This window comes from Tachypleus tridentatus, chromosome 10 (assembly GCF_004210375.1).
Source record: "Tachypleus tridentatus isolate NWPU-2018 chromosome 10, ASM421037v1, whole genome shotgun sequence".
In the NCBI taxonomy this organism is placed as follows: domain Eukaryota; kingdom Metazoa; phylum Arthropoda; class Merostomata; order Xiphosura; family Limulidae; genus Tachypleus; species Tachypleus tridentatus.
The window spans coordinates 189,560,137-189,581,341 of record NC_134834.1 but is presented as its reverse complement, the minus strand read 5'-3'; the positions used below and the strand labels follow the sequence as shown (position 1 = coordinate 189,581,341).

The 21,205-nt window shown below is 34.4% G+C and overlaps 1 protein-coding gene across 1 annotated transcript; it reads right to left on the bottom strand.

The window, feature by feature from the left end:
- Positions 1–5,768: 5,768 nt before the first annotated feature.
- On the bottom strand, positions 5,769–20,880 carry LOC143227918 (trypsin-2-like). Its single transcript, XM_076459272.1, has 8 exons — positions 20,573–20,880; positions 19,233–19,343; positions 16,264–16,477; positions 13,618–13,726; positions 12,937–13,072; positions 11,229–11,371; positions 8,744–8,915; positions 5,769–5,908 (listed from the first exon to the last, which is right to left on the bottom strand). Exons 1-8 carry the CDS (start codon positions 20,826–20,828, stop codon positions 5,769–5,771), a joined length of 1,281 nt encoding a protein of 426 aa, XP_076315387.1. The 5' UTR covers positions 20,829–20,880.
- Between the last annotated feature and the right edge of the window lie 325 nt (positions 20,881–21,205).

Below are 21,205 nucleotides of genomic sequence, written 5' to 3'. Positions count from 1 at the left end.
ATCTTTTTCTTATTTTATTTTTTCAGTATTTATTTTTTTACTCTTCCCTGTTGGTAATTTAATTTTTCTTTCTCTCTTTGCCCTGCATAGCAGGGTGGTTTAAGACGTCAACTCGTAACCTTAGGGTTGCGGGTTCGAATCCCTGTTGCACCAAACATGCTCGCCTCTTTCTGCCATACGGACGTTATAATGTGACGGTCAATCTTACTATTCGTTGGTAAAAGAGTAGCCAAATAGTTGGCAGTGGGTGGTGATGACTAGCTGCCTTCCCTCTAGTCTTACACTGCTAAATTAGGGACAGCTAACGCAGATAGCCCTTGAGTTGGTTTGCACGAAATTCAAAAGCAAACGAACGAACTCTTTCTGTTCGCCTTATTTTGTTTCATTATTTCTAATCAAGTTTTGATTCCGCTTCATGATCGAATTATCCGTTTTAAAAGTTTAGTCAGCACACATTTTGATATTCACAAAAATATTCTAACTACATCAGTGTTGAATTTTGTTCTATGGTTGATCGGGATGTTTTCGATTATTTAATAAAAACACAAGTCCAGTCTACAAAATGACAGTGATTTAATTTATTGCTACAATAAACATTTGCTACAGCTCGTTCACTTGTAGACCTATATTATCAATGTACCTTTCAACATAAATTCTGATACTAATTTAGGCCTAAATTCAACCGAAATTATATTTGACTTGTAAACACGTTAAGGAGCAACTGAATAGCAAAATGTTGATGCGATAACTGTTAATACAGAGTGTTTATATATTCATTAAAATGACTTAAAAGTTTAATCTCTCGTATTTACGTCATTATTGTTTCTGTATATTACAAGAAACTTCGAAATTGTTAAATTAAACTGTAAATAGTACGTATATCTATTAGTAAACATTTAACTTAAAATATTTAAAATGGAGTTTCCAACAGTGTTATTGGGATCAAGGCCTCAAATGTTACAAACAATGAAGATACTTAATCAAATAATAAATCATTTCATTATAATCGCGTGGTTGAGCTCAAAGTTATACGATGGGCAGGCAATCTGTGTTGTGCACACTATGGAATTAGAAACTTAGCAGATTTATTGCTGAGTTATGGGTAAAAGGGGTTAAAAAGAAGATAATGATAAAATTGTAGTATGCCTAGAAGTCATTGAGCTACCAATTGATTCAAGTGAATCTGTACCATCTCGTAAAATGACAAAAACAAAAGAATTCGCAACTGTTACCAATATCGCATGCCTAAAATAAAAAAATTTGGCTTTTATCAATCTATTATTCTAAAACTGTCAGTATAAGTAACAGCGTTGCTAACAATCTAATATAGAAGTACTCAAATATTGTTAGAGTCAACGCTGATTATATAGATGTTTTGTATTGAACGTAATAAATACTTTTACCAGTAGTAAACATTTTATTGAAATTTAAGAGAGTTTGGTTATTGTTGAATTTCGCGCGAAAGCTGCACGAGGGCTATCTACGCTAGCCGTCCCTAATTTAGCAGTGTAAGACTAGAGGGAAGGCAGCTAGTCATCAATACTCACCTCCAACTCTTGGGCTTTAAGAGAGAATTTTCTATCACACACAAATTAAGAAAGAACCTTTGCCAGAAGATAATAACATATATCAGTTATGTCAGTTTAACGAATAATTGCCTTATATAGGAGGCTTCGATGAAGATGGAGTTTGTGGTAACAGAGGTTGTGTTTAATAATTTTTTTACGATATGCGTGGACTAAACCATTGATTGTTAGCTCATTTTTAGTAACACTTTTAGTTATAATTGAAGTAGTTTATTGTATTAGAGACCCTTATGAAACATTAGAAGTAAAATCGTCAGCAACTATACAGGAAATATATAACTTTCAAGTGTTACTTATTAAGTATTGATTTAAGTTTCAGTTTCCTTTTAATGGAGGACTGGTTTATGACAAATACACAATCACTTCAACGTAAGACAGTATCTGTGTAATTTCTTCATTTTACAATATTTTATAAAGAAAAATACCTATTGATTTCCTTGTTCTAATTGCCCAACTAAAGTGGTGTCGTAAAGTAAGTTACATAACTTGTGGATAGTTGTGTATGGAAGCACATTATGCTTATATAATACTAAGTTTTGGGTGAAAAATAAAAATACTTTTGTCCATCAAACACTTTGTAAGTTGTATTTCAATAACCTGTACAACTTTCTAAATGTGTATCTCGAGTTTTTCATGGCATCACTTTACACTGTATCTGGTATTTTCTCTATTTTAACATGAATTGTTGTGAAATCAGCTCTGTAAGGTAACTTGGAAAAGTGATGATTCCAGTGCTTTAGTTGAGGTTGAATGAACTGGAAAATTATTATTATTTTTCTCATATTGTTCCTGCTGTTAAAGTACTCAAGCAGGTTTGTGCAACATGGGACTCCTGTTCCAAAATTGAATATCATATCTAACTGTCTACTTGTTAATGTTTTCCAACTCAAATTTAACAAACACATTGAATGTTACTTTGAATGAAATCAGGGTATACAAGGGGTTAAATAACTAGCAGAATACAATTGAAAAAATCAATAAATAAATAAACATTGTCATTGCAGTAAATGGTGCCCAGACATATCTGTATCCTATGTTATAGAGACGAATATACACAAATTGTTGTTAGTATAAGGGTATCAGATAAAAATAAATGATTTTTACAAGATCACTACAGCAATTACTATTCTATTCTTAATACCTTAATTTGAAAAGTCCGTTTGTAGCACAGCAGCATGTCTAGGGACATGCAAAGCTAGAAACAGAGTTTTGATACCATTCCTGGGCAGAGCTCAGAAAGCCCATTGTGTAGCTTTGTGCTTAATTCTAAACAATGACAACCTATCATGAGTTAAGAACATTAAATTGTTCTAAATGTTGTCATTGACAACAAGTGTAATGTGTTTTATGGATGTTTTTAATTTTACACTTCTTTAGTAACTTATATGAAGCAATGTAAATAATAAAAATAAGCTTTTATTATAGGAAGAGTATACTAGGAAAATATTATGATTAATGTCAGTTTAAATAATTATTTAACTTTAACTTGGAACAATTATTTTAGGACTTATGAAAACCACATCATTCCAGGAAGTGTGAGAAAGCCATATCTGATCCTTTTCTACAATGATTTTAGTTTACTTTGTATTCACGTTGAACCTGTCTGGCAAAAGGTAGCATTAGAGCTAGAATCAATAGGTATGTATATACAAATCGGTATAAAGCTTTCATGAGAGAGCTTTAGTTTATATTCATTTCACATAATCATGTGTATTTTAGTAGACAATTGTTCTCTTGAAGATACTTTTGAAAGAATAAGTGTCATTTATTGGTTTAATAGTAAATGGAATAACTGGCCAGAAAAGTGTCTTCAAAGTTTTGTTTCCATGTTGTAATAAGATTTTAAAGTTTCAATCAATTTTATGTTTAAAAAAACAACAAAAAATTTTATACATTATAAATTATACTAAATACATTTTTCTTTGCTCAACTGAGTTTGAATTTATATGCTTGAAAATATTTTAAATTAGAAATTGACCCTGATGTTCCACTACCTTGAGAAACTGATAATACTTTAAGTAGTGAGCTGATAATTAAAACTAATATGAACTACAATTTAACCTGCTATACCAAAAATAGATAGATGTTGAATAATGCCAAAAGTTGTAAATATGTAATTTCATGTAAATTATTTGTTAGCAGCATGGAACAGCAGTGTGTCCTTGCACTTACAATACTGTAGTTTTGAATTTCTGGTTTCACGTATATGTGAATATTAGGCTCAAATTCTAGTCTGTATAATTTGCTTTTGATGGCTTTTAAAATGGTTGTAAAACATACTAAAGTATTATAAAAATTGTATCTGAAATAATTTATACATTAATACTTTGTTAACTTTCCTCAAATTTATTGAACTTTTATTGGTAAATATTTCTAGTATCCACCAGAATGAATGCTTAAGAATTACAATCTAGTCGTATCTACTTTTAAGAGGAGCACATTTTACAGAAACAAATGAAGTTTTTCTCATACATTGAAAATGTGGTACATTCTGGTTGACAAACGGTTCTGTTACTTAATATGTGTCCACTGTGTTTTATCTCTGTGACAGATAGCATGCATCACAATCACGAAAGAGTAACTGCCGAGTCAAGGATCGGAGATGAATCAAAATAATGTCTGCAACAAACATTGGTAAATGAGAAGATGGTTGTTAGGATGTTAATGAAAATGAATTGAATCTTTGTCTGAGATGAATTAAAATAATGTCTGCAACATACTTTGCTAAATAAGATGATGATTGTTAGGATGTTAATAAAAATGAGATGAATCTTCGTCTGAGATGTTGTTGAATTGGAAACTGATATTCATGATGTTCAAATCATAGATATTTACAATATGCTGGAATGGCTGTCTTGAACCATCTCTTAATATCACCACACAAAGAGGACAGATTTGACATCTGCCTTGAGCTTGTGCTGTGATACTCTGTCACAAGGAATGCATTTTTTGATGGAATTGTTAAAGCTGATGAAAACTGCACCAATGTGGACCAGAATCCTAGCTCTGACATGACACCTTTATGTAGGAGGTAAAGAATACCTTGTATATTTGTTACCAAGCATATTTCAGTTTTATAGTTGGTGATGAGTGTAACATGATCATGTGCATCCACAAAACAAGTCTTTAGAAAGCTTCAAGTTATGAAACCATATAGTTGCAGGTATTTGATGAACATAATCAAATTTGTTTATTGTGTCAGTGTTAGAATTACTTTATCTGGTTTTTTGAATACATTTTTCCAAATTTGTTACACAGTCCTTAATACCATGTGAGTCTCACAATAAAATTCAAACAAAACTCGCATGAGTTTCACAATTAACTCCACTAATTACTGCTGTATTTTAAATATAGAAGATAAATGATTTAACACAGGTCTGTTCTTTACACTGAATTCTGTATTGGACAAAAAGATAAAACTAATGAAAATAAATTAATACATGGATTTCATTGACGGAGAAAAGTATTAAAAAAAACAAGTCTCTGGCTTCTCAGAAAACCTGTGAAATCTATTAACCCTGTTATGATCAGTGAACACCTTTCAGGTGTACATCTGAAAGTCAAGGTTAGAAAAGTATAAAAATATACGTTTTTTTACTCTTTTTGTTTATTTCTTTTTCAGTTACAAACTTTTAGCTCATAGTTTCAACACTCTTGACTTATTTGAGATCTAATTATAATCTTGGGCTCAAGAGATCAAATCCTTATTTTCATATAACTAATTATTATCTAGCTGACACATATCTGTCAACACAATGTCACACTTTTGATGGAGATATGGAAAAATTATACAATTTACATCACCACTAATGTCTGTTAATTAGTTGTTCACGAATTTCGATATGTAATAAACAAAATCCTCAAATTAGCAAACTTTGGAAACATACAAATGCTTCAAAAATGGCTTAAGTTGTGATGAACTAAACTTAGGTTAGGTTTCTTTCCTGATCAAAGTAAATAATGAAAGGAAATTTAGTGTACATCAGTCCGAGGATGTCTCAACATCCATTTTTTGGATTCTTCCTTTATTTGTTTTTTGTCCAGTTTTTCAGTTTGGACCCTGCCAGCATTTAGTATTCTTGTTGAAATGATCCTGAATTCCAAAGATGGATAGCTTTTCTGGGATCAGAGTCATTTATTGAAGGCAATGGGAACATGACCATAAGTTGATCAGTGATCCTGTCAGCTTCCAGACAAGATCTTAAATTGGTGTTGGTCTTCATCATCTTGCTGAATCCTCTTTCTCTCATCAGAGCTGGCTGATACAGCCAGCAGTAGGTCAAAGAGGTTACAAGTGTGAGATATTTCCTCCTTATTTATTCCTGGAGATGGAAGCAGCATATGGTTGACCTTTCTTGTTATGCATGAGGAGGTTAAGTAATGAAATAGATGTGGAAAATGTATTAGAGAAATGATCATAAGAGCTGCATTATTATGCCTGTTTTTAAGTCATTATTTTGTGTTCATTTTAAGTTATTATTTTATATTCTATAGCATTTTACCAGTAATTGAATTGAGTGTTTGAACCAGAATCAATTCTACACAATGACATTATCAACTTGATTGTATGCAATTGTAATCAGCTTATTGTGCACTGTAGTAATTGGTGGTTTCTGTTTGTGACATGATTGGTAAAACAGTAGTATTATGTTTTTTTAATTTTTGGCTAGTGCAGTCTCCATCTTTGAATTCAAAAGTGTTTGGCCTATTATGAATACACTTACAAACAATGTACATAGAGTAAAATAGATTCTCCAAACAACTTACAAGTTTGCAAGTTTTACTTGTCTGTTTTTGGAAAGTGTTGACAAGAAATAAATTGTACATAAATTACTTGAGTGTGTGAGCCTTGATGTAGGCTTGGTATCATATAGACAGAGTTTCAAAAGTCGTACCATTTTGATTGAATACAGTGGTCATTTTTATTAAAGTTCAATAATCACTCAGTATTTCAAATTTTTATATCAATTTCATTACACTAATACAAATGGTTTAAAAATTGAATGAAGTAATGACATTCTTATTAATGAAAGTGCATTTACTTTGAATACACAAGCCATTCATAGGCATGCTTCTGGATTGTCCATGTCTGAGGAGTGTTTATAATTTTGGGAAGGTCCATTTATGGTTTGTCATAAGTTCTCCTTGGTTGAGAAACACTTAGATCAGTTTGTGTGAAATTGAACTTTTAATGACTCATTTGATTCTAAAGGCCAGGTAGTTTGCCTATCAGACACTTTATAGGGCCATTGACCCCTGGTTCCCCATTAATTTTAAGCCCTGTATAATACATTTCCACAGGAGTATTTAATAATGGAACTGAATATAACTTTTCATGTGTGTTACAAGTAACACATGTAATTAGTGTGTCTAGTTATGAGATTGTAAAAAGGAGAGTGGAGTAGGTGTTGTTTTTTTTTAACAAACGTTATTTTAATAATTTGAAAAACTTTATAGTGTAATGAACTATCTTAAGTAGAATTGTGCAATTGTATTAGCAATATCTTCTTACCAAATAATTCACTTGTTCCAATTCATTGTTTGAACAGTTTTTAGTTCTTGTTGTTTTTTTCAACTGCAAGATTACATTGATACCATTATCCTTAACACGTTGGCTTCCACACGACTCTCCAGTGAGTCATGCTCTATCTTCCTTTTAAAGGGCCATTTATGGGCTGTGATCCCTAGACAACTTAAATCTTTGTATTTACAATGCTTAAAATTAGGGTTCACTTCCCTTCAGTGGACACAGTAGATAGCCTGATGTGGCTTTGATATAAGAAAACACACACATATTGGCTGGGATACAACAGTTACATGTATACTCTTCTTTAAAAAGTAATTGTAAAATTACAAGAGGGATCTTGGAAAGTATTGGTAAAATAGGCTTAGGAGCTAATGTCTTAAGAGATGATAAGTCTGTTTTGATGAGTGATCTTTGAATGATTTATTTTATTTTACAGTTTTCCTTTTTGTCTGTGTATAAGTATAGGAACTTAAGGAAGTCTTCTCCTACAGGTTTATGTTTATTTTTCAAGAAAAGCAGACAGAGTTTGTTAATGCTTTATCACCTGGAGAAGGTGCACCATTAGAACCAGATCTTCATGTTGTAATGTTGTGGCGACAGGAATTTGACAAAGTACGCTACCAGTGGCTCGACAGTGTATGTTCTGTAGAGCCAAACTCGGTATGTACTTTAAGTTTGCTTTTCTTGTTCGCGTCTTGAGAATAAAGCACTCAATATGTAAAGTTATTTCCACGTTAGGTAAAAAATTATTGTTGTGCTATAATACTTTATTTTTTTATTTTTTTGTGCTTTCAGTATTTTAACCAGTGGAATTTTGAATAAAACATTGTTCAAGATTATACTAGTTCTGGCATAAACTATGTTTTGTTGTGTAAAAATAGTTAGTGTGTTCTGAGCTGTCTAGGGTTCCCAAGGGTTCACCTGAATGTGTTGTTTGTCGTTACTTTAATCCACCATTTTATATTAATAGACTTTTTACTATATGTTAAGAATAAGAAAATGAGCATTTAAATTGATTAGTTTTAGATTGAGAAATAAAAACTGAACTGGAAAACAGTTTATTAATATAGAAATGTAGTTTTACTGAGTCAGCTTTTTGTTCTGAGCTATATAGGTAGCTTATTTTGATGAGAAGTAAACCACAATTTCTAGATAACCGCTGAAATCCTTTTATTTTCTCATAGAAATGTTTGTTGTGTCACGTAAGAAAAGGATTATTTATCGTTACACTGACGTTAAATCTAATTTCAAGTAGCTTGAATAATTTCGAAGTATTTACAAAATGTTTGAGCTAGTTCTAGAAAGTTACTAATAGTTTTGAGAAATTTCAGAAAATTACAAAGATTTTATGGAAATTTCTGAAAGTCACTACGACTTCAGGGAAGGTTATGAAAGTTACAACAAATATGAGGAACTTTCAGACAGTTAGAGAAATAAAAACCTGAAAAGTTACGGAATGTTTTAAGGAAAAGTGAAAAATTCCAGAAAATTGAAAACAGTTTTGAGTAATTCCAGAAATCTGAAATTATTTTGGCCTGTACTAGAAAGTAACAGAATTTGAAGTATTTCCTGAAGAATCATAAAACGTTTTGAATAGAATCTTTTAAACAGGTTTGTATAATTCTGTGACTTTTGTTTTCAGTTTGAAGATATGGTTTTATCAATCCATTGACGAAATGCTGACACTCGCATGTAGACGGTTGGCTCCTGCTTGATACCACAAACCAGAGGGCCCCACGATACCAGCCCATATACAGTCCACTTATTATCTTTTGTGCCACTAGAGGCCCTCCACTGTCTCCCTAGAAAATAATTCAAGAAATAGAACAATCGATCTTACCAAATCCTCCCTAATGAGATACATACATTGATATTTAAATAAATACGTTTTATTTAAAACACAGATATCATGTATCATCCACAACACAAAATGTTTATATATTTTAACATTTCATGTTTGTTTTTTCAAGTAAAGGTACGAATTGAATCTGGTATACAGTTATTTAAATGCAGTTCAAACGTATTCAGGTTAATGTTTCACCTCCATAATCACTGATTCACTCTTTAAAACAAGCTAAGTTGCATTTCTGTTCATATATACAGATTTTTGTAAATATTTGGCATTGCTTTGATAAAGCATGAGATGCATACTTTGTGAACAATTTTAACTATTAGACTTGAATGTGGTAATCAGATGAAGTCGACCTCCAAAATGTCTCTCATTTTTTAAAATATTTAAGTAATGTTTTGAACGATGTTTCACCTGTGGATAATTACTCTTAAGTTTTCTTTACATTATTTGAAACGTCATTTTTGTTTTGTGTTCAGACAAAGTTGTTTTGTTTTTCGTATAATTCTCTTTTATACTTTCTAAAAATATTTTGATGATTTTTAGACTCTTGTATTCGACTGAAAATTGTGCTTGACAATTGTTTTATTGAAAGAGAACCATTTCTTTCTAATGAGACACCAATTCTGTGCAACAAAGTACCGACTTTTGCAACAATGTGTAATTTCTAATCTTAAAAAGGCAATCCATAATTACCAAATTACCTAACTAATTAGATTCCCACATTAAAACAAACAGACCTAAAATTGCATGCAAGCAAACTTTCAAGATGTCTTCAAAAATGTAATAAAAAATAAATAAAAAAGTAGACTACAAATAAAATCTGGGTGAGACTTTGTCCGTATCCCAGTTTAAACACCTGCAAGGTTAAGCTCTTAACAATCTCACGGCCCGGCATGGCCAAGTACATAAGGCACTTCACTCGTAATCTGAGAGTCGCTAGTTCGAATCCACATCACTCCAAACATGCTTTTCCTTTCAGCTGTAGGGGCATTATAATGTGACGGTCAATCCTACTATTCGTTAATAAAATAGTAGCCCAAAAGTTGGCGGTGGTTGGTGATGACTAGCTGCCTTCCTTCTAATCTTACACTGCTAAATTAGGGACGGTTAGCGCAGATAGCCCTCGAGTAACTTTGTGCAAAATTCAAAACAAATAAACACGCGAGACTTGTTTGTTTGATATTTAGAAAGGCTTTATTTTTAGGAGTGACACCAACCTCGTTCCGATGAAGAGGACTATAACGAATTCGACCGCAATCTGAGGGAGTGAGTTGTGCATCTTGTGGACACACAGACTGTATTCTTTAGTTTCAATTTAACAGTGAGCATCGTTTGGAGTGCGAGGGCTACAACACAAACTAATGCACCTTTTGGAGTAGCTTTAGTCCCAGCAGAATACCCCTTACCACCGCCCTTGGTTATTTTCATTTTATACTATTTGGCGATAAACCAAAGAACCTCTAAATCTTTAATATGTTGTTTGTTTTTTCGTGAATTATTTGCTTGTTTGTAGCTCAAACACAAAATTACACGGTGCGGGTATCAAAACCAGGTTTCTAGAGTTGTAAGCCCGCAAATATATCGCTGTGCCAGTGGAAGGGAAAAGGTTATTTGTTATTTTGAATTAAGCACAAAGCTACTCAAAGGGGTATCTGTGCTCTGCCCACCACGGCTATCGAAACCCGGATTTTAGCATTGTAAGTCCGCAGACATTCCGCGGAGCCACTGGGAGGCGAAGGGAAAAAGGACATTTAACGTTTTTTTCAATAGAAACAAAAAGCACAAAAAATATAATATATTTCTTCCTGTTGATTTATGAATGGCTCGTGATTCAGACAACTCCCGCAGAAAATAGGTTTTGTTTATAGTGGGTTAACAAAACGAATCCAGGAAAGCAAAAAGTCAAAATACAAACACGAACACAAGTACTTCTATATAAAATCTTATACCTTGTTAATTCTTCTCTTGTCTAACATTAATAACGTTGAATATACATATAAGATATATGTACATATAATATACATATATGCATATAATATATAAACATGTTACATATACACATATAATGTACATATAATGCCACAATATTATATAAAGTGTTTTAATTATTTATGGTATTGAGATAAAATGTGACTTTCTTTTAGCGTATTTATTTTACCAACGATGTAACCGTGATTTCTCGGGGTGGAACCACCTGTATCGTAACTTCTTTAACGGTTTTACTCTTCTAATGTAGCAATTTCACGCTTGTAGAAACACTTACGAAACAAGGATTGATTCCACCATTGTCAGTTCCGCTGCAAATATTGGTTGGGCTTATCGAAAACGGCGTGTTGTAGTTGGAACAGGCTTCAAAATTAAATATTGGTACCATTGCTTGCTTCAAAACAGTACTGTGTCCGGTACCTGGCAAATAAAAATAATGGGAGAAAATTTACTTAGTTTCATTAACAGTAAAATCTTGTGATTGACGCAGAAGCGTGTGTGTGTGTGTGTGTGTTTTCTTATAGCAAAGCCACATTGGGTTACCTGCTGAGCCCACCAAGGGGAATCGAACCCCTGCTTTTATCGTTGCAAATCCGGAGACATACCGCTGTACTAGCGGGGATACGCAGAAGCGAATTAACTGAAACGACACTGCAGAAATGTAAACAAATAACAGAGATTAAAACAAAATGACAACTCTGTACTATGTTTTCATTCGTTAAAGGCCCGGCATGGCCAAGCGTGTTAAGGCGTGCGACTCGTAATCTGAGAGTCGTGGGTTCCCATCCACATCGCGCCAAACATGCTTGCCCTTTCAGCCGTGGGGGCGTTATAATGTGACGGTCAATCCCAATATTCGTTGGTAAAATAGTAGCCCAAGAGTTGGCGGTGGGTGGTGATGACTAGTTGCCTTCCCTCTGGTCTTACACTGCTAAATTAGGGACGGCTAGCACAGATAGCCCTCGAGTAGTTTTGTGCGAAATTCAAAAACAAACAAACATTCGTAAAAGGCACTTGCTTCTGGAAAGATTATCCAACAACTTAAACAAAAACGACAAAAAAATTAAAGTTTTTATTAAACACAAAGGTGCGCTACGTACTATCCGTGCCGAGCACAACTGAGATGTCCAACTTTGAATGTTAGCTTTAAGGACCCCCTCACCCACAACATTACCTTTGAACAACACTGGAAACCAAATGGTAATTTCTGTATTATATGTAGAAATAAATTAAACTGGCAAAATATCATTGATTATTTGCAATTCCCGAATTATCCTATCAAACTAAATTAATAATAATAAAGTACAACATAACTTAACTAGGAGGATGGAATGTTTTATTTATTGCTGATGTGAGTTCTTGTATAGAATTTCTATCAACTGGCGACGAAAGAATATTTTTTCTTCTTCTGAACTATGTTAAGAAATGGTGATAGAATAGGATAAAGGAAAACTGCGTGGTGGATGTCAATACACGAAATACCAACAGTAGTTCGAGGGGAAATTCACAGGTGTTCGGTTGCTCTGAGGTTGTTACTCAACAGAGAATTTATTCGATTTACAATAGCTCTCAGAAATTGAAAGTCTCTCAAGCAAACTAAAAAAGATTCGGTCGATCTATCGGATACAATGTGAAATACAGGCTGTAAAAGGAAGATTTAACAGAACCTTTCTAGTTCATATTTTCTTCCGTTTTTCTTGACTGAACCTTAAAGTCACTTTAACCCATTTTTGCATGAAGAAACAAAATTTAAAAACGTGAATAACTAGACCATAAATCATTACGTCCCCCCCCCTTTAAGACACAATGTAGCTGTCTGTCGCAAATCGATTGAAACAGACACTAGAGTTCTGTAAAATAATTCGAACACTGAGAAGAAAAGTGTAATGAGAAACTAAAATAATAGCAAAATACATGGTTGCGAAAGTATCCATATGTTAACCAAAGAATAATTTCGCTTCTAATTAAAAAACAAACACTCGTACCAATCGTATTTCCCCATCCTGTGACGTGACCCATAGTTCCGTCTTCCACACGTTCTTCGAGTTCCGGCATGCATACAGGTTGTATGACGTCATTAAAACTCAAAGGAGCATTGAATCTGACTAATGCTATGTCTTCCTTCAAAAATACGTTGAGTATTACACGTATTAATAAAACATAACTTTATTCTTCGGTTTAAGAAATGAAAAAATAACACGATTATATTATTGAAATATTATTTGGTTTTAGTTGAATAAACAAAATTAATATTACCTTTATTTTCCTTTTGGGAAGTGATTTTACTTTCAAATTACAATCATATCTATTTATAATATTTTACACATACCGTTAAATATAATTTCATTTTTCAATTAAAAGAAATATTTGATTTAAGTACAGTTAGGTTTCAATAGGCTACTCCTGCCAGGTTAAAGGCAGTGGAGGGGTCAAAGTTTCAGTTTCAAAAAATGCAATAACCTTCAGATAATGACAACAACTGTCTGTGAAAACTAGATATCTAACATGTGTACGTCACCAAAATTACCCTAAAAACGATATGTCATTTACCAAATTTAATTAGTAAAGATTCACTGGTTAAAAGTATGATTTATTCCATCCTTAAAGTTAGTACTGGGTTATTTTATTTATAAGTGTAAATAAAACAATAGACATCATGAACTCACCCACTTATAGAAGTACCAATCTGTAGGATACCGGATAACCTCTTGCGAATCTGCCATCCACCGATGATGATTTCCGAAATGAATGCGTACTTCTTCTTTGTATTTATCCCTACAACAAAAGATGTCCCACTGAGAATTTTTTTAACTTATTACGACCTAAAGAAGAAGAATCCATACAATTAGGTTTCTTTGGTTGATCCCATCAAGTCGGAACCTTGTATTCGCCAAAGGTCATCTACCTTCTGATGAGTTTATTTTGTAACCCTTAAATCGTATAGTTAAGTTTCTTCTGTTGATCGAATCAAGTCGGATCCTTGCATTCACCAACGCTTATCTCCTTCTGAAGGGTTTACTTTGGAACCCTTAAACCGTGTAGTTAGATTTCTTTTGTTGATCCCATCATGTCGGAACCTTGCATTCACCAAAGCTCTCATCTTCCTTCTGATGGGTTTACTTTTTAACCCTTAAACTCTGTAGTTAGTTTTCTTTAGTTTACCCCATTAAGTCGATACTTTGCATTCACCAAACGCCATCATCCATCTAAAGAACTTATTTTGCAACCCTAAAATCGTGTAGATTATGTGCCATTAGTTGATTAAAGGTGCACTCATATACATGTGCGATATTTTAAGCACTGTGAATTTATATTTATACAAGTGTGTAGCATCGATGCTTCTGAATTCTTTATCACGCAACATTTTAAGATATTAATCCCCCCGGCGCAAAAAAAAACGATCCAGATTTCGAAAAATGATTTCTGATCTGAGAAACTGATTGGAGGCACCAGACTACGTAACTCTAATCCAATAATACAACCTAAAAAGTTTCTTCTTCTGATTGAACAATTATACACACAAGTAAAATCTGTAAAATATCTTGTCAGGAACGTAAAGGTAGAAAGAAAGGAGACTGTGGTGTTTGTATGTGGTGCTTATCTTTTAATTCACACCCGAATAAAATAAATCATTTCAATTGAAAGTGATGATGAAAGTGGAGAAATAACAGTAATGAGAAGGACAAGTGACCTGAGAGGTCAAAATCAAATTAGATTAGAATAAATCAAGGTGTATAATTTGTTTCTGGAGAATATGGAAACGCTGAGACCTCTAAAACCATTACTGCTACATTCAGCTATATATTTTTAATATTTCATGGATTTCATATCTGAAAGAAAAAGATTGTGAATACTAGAGTTTATTTTTACCAATGAACACTCTCTTGGACGTAATATTTCAAAATTTGGCCCTACGCCTAGAGGAGTAGGTTTTTAGTGACCAGGGTCTTAAAATATAAACATTAGCCCAATCTCTCATTCGATTTATCACTTGTCACAGGCTTTTAGTACCTGAACGATAACTCTGAGAACATATAACACGAATAACGATGATTTCGTTCCCCGCAATTAGTACAACATAGATAAAACATTGTATAGTGTTACTTTTATGTTACCTCGTTGGATACCAACTCTTATCTTCAAAAGCGGTTGGTTTTACAGTGCTGAATCAATACCAGATTAGGATTCGCATTTATTAGGGTTTTATATACAAAACAATTAATGTATGTTCAGGAACTATGTATATCAAATATACAGAAATGAAATAGCTAACACGAGCCCTTCTATTTAATTTCTATCAAGACTGTCCAGCATGGCCAGGTGGTTAAGGCACTCGACTCTGTAATCTAAGTGTCGCGGTTTCGAATCCCCATAACTCCAAATATGCTTGCCATTTCAGCCGTGGGAGCAATATAATGTGCGATAAATCCCATTATTCGTTGGTAGAGGAGTAGCCCAAGTCAGCGATGAGTGGTGATGACTAGCTGCCTTCCCTCTAGTCTTACGCTACTAATTTAGGTACGTCTAGCGCAGGTAACCCTCGAGTACTTTGCACAAAATTCAAAACAAACCAAACTATCAAAACTTCTTTAACCTACGTGTTTTTCTAACATTTTAACATGCCCCCCGCTAATACAGCGGTATGTCTGGATATACAACGCTAAAATCAGGGTCTGATTCCCCTGGGTGAGCTCAGCAGATAGCCCGATGTGGCTTTGCTATAAGAAAAACACTCAAACATTTTAATAAGTATATTGAATCTAAAAAAACAAAGGGGTTTTATAGCACTTCTTTCATATGATATGTATTGTGTAGGATACAGATTAAATGGACCCATGGCGTCCATTTTCTCATAAGCTAACGAACTCGAGCTTTTTCTTATTCTTTGAGCCACAACATTCGTTTCCACCATACTTTCCACTATAGAACTGTATATGTACTACATCAGTTTGTAAAGAGAGTAAGTCCTGCTATACAATTATGGTGGGCTCTTTAGTGTGAACCACGTGGAATCAAACCTTGGATTTTAACGATGTAATTCCCTATATTTACCGCTGTCCAGCAGGGTATTTTTTTATTTTAAGATAAGATAATCCGTTTCTTCTGGAATCATTAGTTGAAATAATAAAGATAAGTGCCTTCTTCGGTTCCCTGTGGTGGACATAACAGATAGCTCAATGTGGATTTGCTCTAAAAAATACAAAGAGAGCACATACATATACGCACCAGTAGTTGAGAGGATATGAAGGTAAACTAACCAGTTTCTTCTAGAAATGTAAATTGGAAGAAGTATTGGTAAGACTTCTGCTTACTTAACACAGTGGGCAGCAGTCAAAATCCAGTTCCTGTTAACCACAGCACCACCACAGAAATGACCGCTGGGATATGTGTAAATGTATTGAAAGCTGACCTGCCAAGGCCAGCTGCCAGCTACAGCATCTCGGCCACCGACAATACGGTCACCGTTTCCTAATTCCGGTATTACGGGAGTCAAACCACAAATTTCCGGTTCTTCAGTTAGATGATCTTTGGGATAAAACATCGAGAGTGAAGTTCGTGGTTTACTTAGTACATAAACTTTAAATGTTTTGGCTGTTTCTGGAACGTTAATAGTTTCAACTATCACATTGTATTATCTAGAAACGTTTTGATATATCTTAAACAGGTGATTAATAAGTAGTTTCAATTCATTTTTTTCCGTTGCAGTTAATGTTGCGTCGTTGCTTCCTAATGGCGAAAAAGTCTGAGAGCTTATAATGCTAAAAAAAAATAAAGTTTCAAAACCTCGAGGAGCTCCTCCTGTACTTTTGTGCAAACAAACAGAAAGCAGTCAAAGTTGCTAGTTGTTCAAAACCACTCATAGATTCGACGAACAACAGTTTGTCTATTTCCTGATTATTAGCTTATCCCTAACTATAAGCTTATCTCTAAGCACTAGGCAGTCTCTGACTATTATCCTATATATAACTAATAACGTATTCCTCATTATCAATCTAACAACCTATCGCTAATTGTTAGCTTATCTCCAATTGTTAGGTTATCCCTAACAATTAACCTATCCCTATTTGTATGGCTAAAATTTTCTGTTTTGTTGTTGTTGTTTTAGGTTCTTGTACATTTATCTGTATCTGTACGGTGGCACCTCCAAAAATTACGCATTATGAAGCATTTTAAGTAAATATATTGCTTATTTATACCTGTATAATAATACTTACATGCATAAAGTCAACCAAGTGAGGAACGTGGAGAGTAGGATGGTTATTATTGTCTGGAAGGGGAATCACCTTCCATAAAAACGTCAGGTAACTCTCCTTTTGGGGTTCTTTCTCTTTTCCGTCTCTTTGGACCGCTATAATCTGCTTGAGACTCACTAGACCTATTTCTCACTAAAACTTGTCTAATGAGGTTTGTTTCTGCCTGCATTTTAAAATGTTTCTAAAGTAAGACATGGCATTGTCATTGAAAAGGTTTGTGTTGCGGTTTGCTACAGCTTTATCAGGGTGAAAGTTTTCCATAAAACTTTGTAACTCTCCCTATTTTCCACACATTTCCTTGCTTAGTGAACTAGGAACATCCTCCCTTCCCCTCCTCCTCATCTGTTGACACTCCCTCAGTTACTTTCTGTTGCTGCTCCTTCTGAAGGTCTTGGAGTTCTTCCGTGGTGAGCTCAGTGTTGTGGTCTTCCAACAACTCCTCCACATTATCACCACTCACATTCAAGCCCATACACTTGCCTAGTGAGACAATATCCTCGACAAGAGGCTCAGCCTCAAAGCCTTCAAAGTCTCTATCTGCTACTGAGTTTGGCCACAATTTCTTCCAGGCTGAGTTCATGGTCCTCAAAGACACTTCCTCCAGACTTTGTCTATGATCCTTAAGCAATGGAGGATATTAAAGTGATTTTTCCAGAACTCTCTGAGGGTTAACTCTGTGTCAGAGGTCACTTCAAAGCACCTTTGTAACAGTGCTTTGGTGTAGAGTTCTTAAAGTTCGATATGACCTGCTGGTCCATGGGCTGAATGAGAGGAGTCGTGTTAGGGGCAAGAGCTTCACCGTAATGAAACTGTACTCCTCCACCAACCCGCCCTCCAAGCCTGGTGGGTGAGCAGGTGCATTGTCTATCACAAGAAGGGCCTTGAGTGGCACCTGTTTTTCGTGAGATAATTCTTTACATTTGGTACAAACACTTCATGGACCCACTCCATAAAATTGTTTGGTTGCCCCTATTAGCCCTCCACATAACATTTAGTTTACTTTTCAGGACATTATTTTCTTAAAACTCTCGGGTTCTCAGAATGGTACACAAGCAGAGGCTTAAGTTTTAAGTCCCCACTTGCATTACTACATAACAATAAAGTTAGTTTGTCCTTCACTGGCTTGTGTCCTAACAGTGACTTCTCCTTCTTGGTGATGTAGGTCCTCTTTGGCATTTTCTTCCAAAAGATGCCTGTCTCATCACAGTTGAATACTTGTTGGGGAATAAAACCCTCAGCTTCTACATAGTCCTTGAATTCCCTAACAAATTTATCAGCAGCGTCTTTGTTAGAACTGACACCCTCCCTATGTCTCACCACCATGTATGTCACTTCTCTTCCTAAATTTTTCAAACCACCTCTACTAGCCTTAAAGGCATCACTCTTATCAACACTCATTCCAGGGATGTTTTTCAGGAGGTCAGCATGCAACTGCTTTGCTTTCTCTCACAAATGATGGAATCAAAATGCTATCACCAGCTAACTGTTTTTCGTTTACCCAAATCAACAACAGTTTTTCAACCTCTTCCATTGTTTTGTGATCTTTGTTTCGTAAGCACTGTCACTCCTTTTGCAACATCAGCTCCTTTGATGACCTCTTTATTTCAGTATTGTGCAGACTGTAGACTTCACCATACCAAACTGTGTAGCAAGGTTAAACAGCGAACACCACTCTTATACTTCGCTATGAGACATTTTTTTCACCTCTATTGTGGCTCCCAACAACTTTTCTTTTGGTTTGCTGCTTTCATTATCCTTCTTTGACCCCATGGTGGCTTATTTAATCAGAATATTTAGAAAACAACAAAAAGAAAAACGAGAACGTTCTACAGATTTTATCGGGGGTGTGGACTGAGCGACAGGTGAGGGTAAAATGTTTTGGGCAAGCTTGGAAAGTAGCCCAAGAGTTAGAGGTGGATGATGATGACTAGCTGCCTTCCCTCTGGTCTTACACTGCTAAATTAAAGACGGCTAGCGCAGATAGCCCTCAAGTAGCTTTGAGCGAAATTCAAAAACAAACAACTCACTGCATTGTTGTTCATCAGTTCCATCTCCGCAGTCGTCCAAAGTGTCACACACACGGTGTTCTTCCACACACTGACCAGTACGACACTGGAACTCTCCCTCTGGACACTTAACTTGAAGATAAAGAGAATCAATAAAATATAAATTTCACCTATAAGACTGACAGCTGCAATACCGTTATAAAACTATTCTTGTGTTTCTAGATAAATAATCCTATTATACTTTATAAGTGCTGATTTACATTATCCATCTATTTTTAATTTCTTTTAAATAAAGAATGTGATATACTTTTGATATTATCTTAATAAACGTAAAAGTTATTTTTCTATGCGAGTTTAAATACATTAAAAACTATCTGTGAATAAGTAAACACTTCTGAGGTTACATTGTCGACGTTTCTGCGACATGTGCTTTTATTTGTTAACGAATCAGCGCATATTAATTAATATTAGGCCTCTTTCAATTCGACGCCTCTGACGAAAACGGTCAACTCTTTCATAGGTTAAAATCGACTGAAAATACAATGAATAAAAATCATGGAAATCTAAACAGAGGCGCTGGTATACAAAACAAAGACCCAGTGAGTGTGTTTTTTCTTATAACAAAGCCACATCAGGCTATCTGCTGAGACAACCGAGAGGAATCGAACCCGTCATTGTAGCATTGTAAATCCGAAGACTTTCCGTTGTACTAGCGGGGGACCGAACGGTGTGGCAATATGCGATTCATAATACTATATAACACAAATTTTGTTCCTGTATAGTATGTGTTATTTCTTAATTGCTTATGTTGTAAAAGTTCAGAAAATGGCCATTATTCTCTTCAAAATTTGCTTTTGTGACCTGAATAATGAAATTTAGAAATTAACCTATTTTATATGTAAAAACGGGCAAATGTGCACATTTTTATTTACATAAGGTTTGAATAAAACAACACATGAATCAAGATGTACATGTATTTATTCTAAAGCTATACAAAAATATTTAGAAGTGAGAAGTTTTTGTAGATTTACGACTGTAATAGAAATCACTTTCACGTATCAACCCCGAAATATAGTCTCCCATCATGTTTTATAAGCTCCTAAGTCTACAAAAGCAAAGTTTGAAGATAAAATTGGTCTTTTCCATTTACTTTAGGCATAAGCAATTGGGAAATAACATTTTCTGCCCAGAAAAAAGTAAATTTTTTTTTTACAAGGTGTAATCTTTGAGTGTTGTAGAAATTGGCCTGAATGTATTCAATCTGTAGACGTCGCAATAAATTTAGCCGAATGAAAAATATAAATTATATCGTATCTGCAGTTGCTGCTTGGAATTTTGATGAAAAGTTGCCGATTACTTACCGTCATTGTAGACGACTTTATATTCTATAGAAAAGCCCTTATATTCGTAAATTTCGTCACTAAAGAAGTACATCCGTAGATCCTTCCTGGCCGGAACCGTTACTGACGGCGGAATTTCATTTCCGCAGAAACGTTTTAGTGGAACAGGTCGTCCGATTCGATTGGTTAACTCCACGTGGTCATAGTTACAGTTATCACTCAACTCTATCTCCAGATCCAGAAATCGAAAGGTAATAAACTGGATCAGAGTGAACATGATAATAATGAAGTTCTTTTGCGGTTAGATTAATGTGTAGAGAAACACGATCTATTATAACATCCACCCCAAATAATATTGATGACATAAAGTTTTTTGATATGTGTTGCTCATCCCAAAAATGGCTTGAATCTATAAATACACTCATTTCATCGCAATATATTTTCCTGTAAGACTTCTTTAATTTACAGTTTCGAGAGTTTTTATTGGACGAAGAAGGCGTGTTATGCAAACTATTAGGTTGAGGAATAATTCGTGAGCGTTTTTAAATAATTTCATTCAAGCATTACATGCAAGACTATACAATACTTCAATGCATGAACACATTACACCCAAAACATTTATTATGATACTTTATTTCATGTAATACCTAGGTA

Bases quoted from the DNA above. Each gene is read 5' to 3' on its own strand.
- LOC143227918 (XM_076459272.1), bottom strand. From the start codon at position 20,828: ATGTTCACTCTGATCCAGTTTATTACCTTTCGATTTCTGGATCTGGAG. The intron at 16,478-19,232 runs GTGAGTTGTTTG...TTTATCCCAAAG, and splicing joins AACTGATGAACAACAATGCA to ATCATCTAACTGAAGAACCG. The intron at 5,909-8,743 runs GTCACAGAATTA...TTCCATCTCCAG, and splicing joins TCTTCAAACTGAAAACAAAA to GAATAAATAAGGAGGAAATA.